This window comes from Hemiscyllium ocellatum, chromosome 9 (assembly GCF_020745735.1).
Source record: "Hemiscyllium ocellatum isolate sHemOce1 chromosome 9, sHemOce1.pat.X.cur, whole genome shotgun sequence".
In the NCBI taxonomy this organism is placed as follows: domain Eukaryota; kingdom Metazoa; phylum Chordata; class Chondrichthyes; order Orectolobiformes; family Hemiscylliidae; genus Hemiscyllium; species Hemiscyllium ocellatum.
Window position 1 is genome coordinate 18,957,535 of NC_083409.1, and position 6,730 is coordinate 18,964,264.

The following is a 6,730-nucleotide window of genomic DNA, read 5'->3' on the forward strand; positions in this document are numbered from 1 at the left end:
AGGGACAGAAAACACACAAAGAGAAAGAGAGAGAGAGAGAGAGAGAGGTTCACATTGTGAGATTGAGTGAGAGGACAAGGCATTTAACAGCTACCCCAGGACTCAGTGTTCCAATATACCAGAATAGCGCCTGCTATAGAGATCAATTAGAGAGTGACAGGAGGGAGGGACATAAACAAAGAGAGAATGAGAGAATGAGAGATTGAGGGTATGAGGAGAGAACAAGTGAGGAAACAGGTAGATAGATAAGTGAAGGAGACCAACAGATGATAAGAGACAGAGAGAGAGAGATCAACCAACACAGAAGGAAAGGGAGATAAACAGAGTGTCAAACACACATGGAAAAAGGGAAAGATATAAGTGGTTATATAATTGGGAGAGGACAGAGTCGGAAATGGAATAGAAAAAGAGGGAGTAAGTCAATGAATGACAGAATATATACAAGAGAAAGGGGAGAAAGAGAGAAAATGGAAAAGGGATGGAGAAAGTTCGGAAGGATGAGCAAGAGAGAGAGAGAGAGAGAAAGAGAGAGAGAGAGAGAAGAGGAAGTGTGGAGGCTGACGTGGCTCTCTCTGCCCGATGTCATTTACATACTGAGGAACACCCAGTCAGACTCTCACAGGCTGCAGCTTTATAAAGCAGAGCCCAGTGAAGGGAGAGTTTATCAGGAACCAGGCACAGGGACAGCAGCACACACCATGATTTCACACATCGAGTTGGTCTGGCCCCTGGCATTCTGCATCGCAGGTACATCAGCAATCTCTCCTTCCAACCTGAATCTTTAGCCCTCCATTTTACTTCAGTTCCACAGATTGTGATTGAAGGGAAAATGCTCAGTGTCTTCAACAATTTCTCATTTGACATGCTCTTTTTTTGAAAGTTCTGATTTCACTGTGTTTCTCTCTGACCCCTCAGGTATCAGCGGAGACATCATCATGACCCAGTCTCCCCCGGTGCTGTCAGTGGGACTGGGCCAGACCGCAACACTCACCTGTAAATCCAGTCAGAGTGCCACGACTGATGTTGAATGGTTCCAGCAGCGAGAAGGACAGAAACCCTCTCTCCTGATCTACAATGCAGTAATACGAAACACAGGAGTCTCCGACAGATTCACCGGGACAGAAGTGTCCATCACACACTTCACCCTGACAATCACCAACGTTCAGAATGAGGATGTTGCTGACTATTACTGTCAGCAAAGTAGGAGCTGGCCTTGGCACAGTGATACAGAGCCATACAAAAACCTCAATACACACAGCACCACTGCCTGTACTGACACATCCCACTGCTATATATAATATATAATAATGGACACAAAGTCCCACCTCCTGCCCTGACACATCCCACCACCATACATAATATATAATAATGAACACACAGTCACAGTTATATATAAACAAAACTTAACAAATTAGCTCCATGCCAGGCTTGTCACTATTCAGTCCCTGTGGTATTCACTGCTCACTTAAAGCCTCAAGTTTCCTTATTAAACATATAAGCACATGTGAAGAGCAACTGCAAGGGTGAACTGTGAAAAATAAAGTTCACAAACCTCCCAAACCCAGCTGGACACAGCCCAGACAGAGAGACAGGGACTCAACAGAAAGAGAGAAACAGTTTGAGAAAAACAGAGATAAAAGACATAGGTGACAGTGAGAAAGACAGTGAGAAGGTGAGAGTAAGTGACAGACAAAGGGGGACAGGGAGAAGGTGAAAGTGAATGAGTGACAGAGAGAGAAAGGAAGAGGGTGAGAGTGACAGAGGGAAGCAGAGAGCTAAGGTTTTTGTACAGCCTCTGCACTGGGTGCTCTCACTGTGGTACACGTTCGGTAAAGGAACCAAGCTCAGACTGAGTAAGTAAACCTCAATCCTCTGTTATTAACCCTGTCAATACTGAAACACAATTTCTAAAATACAAATGCTGAATTGTTCAAGGTGTTAGTGAGAAGCTGCAGTGAATGAAATAATTGATTGAGGAGCACTGTGTCTAACAGGGTGTCTAGCTGTATTTATTTAGTTCCATTGCTCTCTTTAAGCAGCAAGATATAAGTCAGTAAGTTTTACTCACCGTGTGGAGGAGCTCTGTCCATTTGCAGCCTGTGGTCCCATTCCTGCAGCATGGAGTGAAATCAGTGAGTAGCCTCCTGCCAGTCTCAGTGTGACGGACACGGGGCAGAGTTTGATGTGAGCTCTGGCTCCCTGTCCCAGTCTCTGATCTCACTGACCTCAGCAGCAGCAGCAGCAGCAGCAGCAGCAGCACAGTGAGACACTGAGCTCCCACCTCTCCCAGCTTTAACTCTGCTCAATCACACAATCACAGAATTGTAACAGTGCACACGGAGGCCATTCCACCCATCCTGTCTGCACCAGCTCTCCGAATGAGCAATACACTGAGTGTCATTCTCCTGCCTTCTCCCTGTCACCCTGCACATTGTTCCTTTTCAGATAACAGTCTCATTCCCTTCGGAATGTTTCATTGAAGCTGCCTCCACCACACTCTCAGGCAGCGCATTCCACACCTTAACCACCCACTGGCTGAAAATATTTTTCTTCATCCCACTTTTGTTTCTTTTACCAATTACTTTCAATCTGTGGTCTCTCCTCTCAATCCTTTCTCAATTGGGAACATTTTCTCCCTGTTTACTCTGTCCAGACCCCTCCTGATGTTGAATTCCTCAAATACATCTCCTCTCAGCCTTCTCTTCTCCAAGGAAGACAGTCCAAATTTCTCCGTTGTATTTTCATAACTGGCATTACTCATCCTTGAAACTTCCACGGTTTTTTTTAACATATCTGCAAAATATTCACTTCCTTCGTGAAATATTCACCTTATCTATTCCCTATAGTCCTGTTTGCCTGCATGTGGCTAAAATTTCTGTCGACCTTTCCTATCCATGTTATAATCAGACTCGCCTCTACAACCTCCTCTCACAGTTCATTCATACACGCACTGCCCTCTAAGTGAAAGAGATGCACCTCAGGTCCCTTTTGAATCTTTCCCCTCTAACCTTAAATGTCTGTCCTCTAGTTTTGGACTCCCCTATCCTGGGGAAAAGACCTTGACTGGTCACCTTATCTATGCCCATTATGATTTTATAAACCTTTAAAATGTCACCCCGTAGCCTCTGACCTTCCAAGAAAATAGCCCAGGCCTAACCAGCCTCTCCTTATAACTCAAACCCTCCAGTCTCGGTGACATCCTTGTCATCCTTTTTACACCCTCTCCAGTTTAATGACAGCCTTCCAATAGCAGCGTGACCAGAAATGTGGCCTGACCAACTCCTATACCCAATGCTCTGACTGGCAAGTGTAACCAAATGCTTTCTTCACCACCCTGCCGACATGTGACTCCAGTTTCAAGGCATTATATGCCTCCACCCCTTGATTTCCCTGTTTGACAACACTCCCCATTGCCCCATAATTAACTGTGTAAACCCTGGCCTAGTTTTTGTACCAAAATTTAACACCTGCCTATTATCTCAATATGGAATGTAAATATGCTCTCAAATAGCCTTCGTCACTGCCCGCTATGCCACCAATTTTGGTGTCATCTGCAAACTCACAAACCATACTTCCTATATTTTCATTCAAATATTTTCTATAAATGACGAACAATGATGAACCCCGAACCAACTTTTTACCACACCGCTGGTCACAGGGTTCCAGTCTGAACAATAACCTTCTACCACCACTCTCTGTCTCCAACCATCAAACCAATTTTTACCAATTGGCTTGCTCTCCCTGGATTCCATTTGATGTAACCTTGCGGGAACTTGTCAAAGGCCTTGCTAAAGTCCATGTAGACAATGTCTACCACTCTGCCTTCAGTTATTAACTTGGTCATGTCTTCAAAAAACTCAATCAAATTTGTGACACAATTTCCCACTTACAAAGCCATGTGGATTATTCCTAATCGATCCTTGTCTTTTCAAATGTGTGTAGATCCTATCTTTCAAAATCCCTTCAATAACTTACTCACCACTGGTATCAGACTCACCTTGCAGACTTTATTAACTAACAGCACAACATCATTCAAGCTCCAGTCTTCCAGCACATCACCCGTGGCTATTGATGATACAAACATCTCTGCAAGGGGCATCGCTGTCTCTTCCCAAGTTTCCCAGAAACTGCTGGGATAGACCTGATCCGGTCCTGGGGATTTATCTACTTTAATGAGTTTTAAGAACAGATTACAGCACCTCTTCGTCTGTAATATGGACTCTTCTCAAGACATCAACAGTTATTTCCCAAATTTCTTCACTTCCATGTCTTTCTCAACTGTAAATATTGCGGTAAAATATTAGATTTGTGACTCATCCATATTTTGTTTGAAAAAGAAATGAAAATTTCTAAGTGTGAGACATTTGGAGGTGATACGTGGGATATGATCCATGGTCCTGACTTTACTCTGGATTGTCCTTTGTCCTTTTCCACTGTCTCCCTAAACCTTGTGATACAATGATCACTCTTCTCTAAATGTCCTCTCACTGACACTTGATCCACTTGAGCCTCCTCACTCCCAAGATCCAGGTCTAGCAGAGCATCCACTCCCATTCACCAGGAAACATACGGCTGAAGAAAAATCACTGAGCACAATCTCACAACTCTGGCCCTCTTTGTCCTTCACACTGCTCCTATCCCATTCTATATTCTGATAACTAAAGTCCCCCTAATGTTTGCACTTCACTGTAAATTCCTTCCAGGTTTGTTCCTCTCCATCCTTCCCACTAGTCAGTGACCTACAGACTGCACTGAAAAAACTGATTGCACATTTTGTTTCTGATCTTGAACCAAATCGGTTCTGTCCTTGACCGCTCTGGGACATCCTCTTTCTCCAGCTCTGCACCGATCTCCTTAACCAATCCCACACCTCTCACTCTTCCCCCACTTTCCTATCTTTCCTAAATGCTTTGTATCCAGGAATATCTGTGTCTGTAACTCTCCAATCTTATTTGTTTCTTTAAATGATGAACAATGATGAACCCCGAACCAATCCTTTTGCCACACCGCTGGTCACAGTCTTCCAGTCTGAATAATAACTTTCTACCACCACTCTCTGTCTCCAACCATCAAACCAATTTTGTACCAATTGGCTTGCTTGCCCTGGATCCCATTTGATCTAACCTTACTAACCAGTTGTCCATGTGTGCAGTCCCATACAGTCAACCGGATTTAGAATTTATTACTCTCTCCCTCACTCTGACCTTGCCCAAGAAGTTACTATTCCTTATTCTCGTGTATCTATCTCCCAGGATTCTGTCTTCCTTGGTGTTCCTCCCTGATATTACCTCCTGGTTCACTCAGACCTGCCAAATTGGTTTAATCCCTCCCCAACAGCACAAGCAAGTCACACCTCAAGAAGCTCAATTCCTGCTCTGTTCAGGAGCAACCCATCCAGTCTATAGAGGTCGCATCTCCCCTGGAATCATTCCCAATGTCCAATATCTCAAACCCTCCCTCCTGGACCATCTTTTCAGCCTCACATTCACCTGTCTTATCCTCCTATTCCTATTCTCACTTGCATTGGTTGCTGGGAGTAATCCAGAGATTCCTACTTTTGAGCTCCTGCTGCTAATTTCCTCCCGAGCTCCCTAAATTCAGACTGCAGGACCACATCCCTTTCCTCCCACTGTCACTGGGACCGATGTGGACCAAGACTGTTGTCTGTTCCCCCTCTCCCCTCAGGATGCTCTACAGCAGCTCAGTGACATCCTTGACCCTGGCACCAGGGAGACAACACGCCATCCTGGATTCCCATCTGCAGCTGGACAAACACCTATCGATTGTCCTCACTCTCGAATCTCTTCTCACTATCGCTCTTCCAGTCTTCCTTGTGCCCTCCCCCCGGTACAGCTGAGCCCCCCACCACCACAGTGGTGCCATAGACTTGACTCTGGCTGCATTACCCAGATGAACCATCATTCTCATCAGGATTCTGAACTGAATCCTAATTGGAGAGAGGAATGCACTCAGGGTATCCCTGTACTAGCTGCCTGGTCCTTTTGGACTGTCTGCTGCTCCCCCCCATTCCCTCTCTCCCTGCATACTCTGAAGCTGCAGAGTGACCACATCTAGAAACGTGCTCTTCACGGACCTCTCAGCCTCACGGACGCTCCGCACTGACACCAGCTGCTGCTCAAGCTCCGAAACCCGGAGCTCCAACTGCTGTCACTGATCACACTTCCTGTAATCATGGTATTCCAAGACCGGGGAAGCATTCTGAAGTTCCCACATGGAACAAGATGAACTTTTCTCCATTCCCTGATTACCTCTTGGCAAAGTTCTGATGACAAACAGCTCCAGCAGGGCTCACAATCCAGTGCTCTCAGTGTTCTTGGGTTTTGCAGAGTCTCTTCAAAAATATCAGAATTAGGCCATTCGCCCCATCAAGTCTGCTGTGCCATTTGGTCATGGCTGATGTGTTTCTCACGACCATTGTCTTCCCTTCTTACCATTATGTTTGATTGCCTTTCCAGTCAAGAACCTACCAATGCCTGTCCTAAATGCACTCAATGACTTCACCACCACAGCAACTGGTTATCCTTTAACTCTGTGGCTGTGCCCACTGGTCCAATTTTCTCTTCCTTGTGGAAACATCTTCTCCACGTCCATTCTATCTAGGCCTCTCAGTATTCTGTAAGTGTCAATGTGATCTCCCCATGTCCTTCTGAACTCCATCAAGTACACATCCAGAGTCCTCAACCGCTCCTCATCAGACCAGGCTGTCACC

The 6,730-nt window shown here is 45.3% G+C and overlaps 1 gene segment (V, D, J or C); it reads left to right on the plus strand.

Moving 5' to 3' along the window:
- The first annotated feature begins 679 nt into the window (after window positions 1-679).
- Window positions 680-1,429, plus strand: LOC132818621 (immunoglobulin kappa variable 3D-15-like). The segment is given in 2 exon segments: window positions 680-747; window positions 916-1,429. Coding segments are annotated over 2 exon segments (432 nt in total).
- The last annotated feature ends 5,301 nt before the right edge of the window (window positions 1,430-6,730 follow it).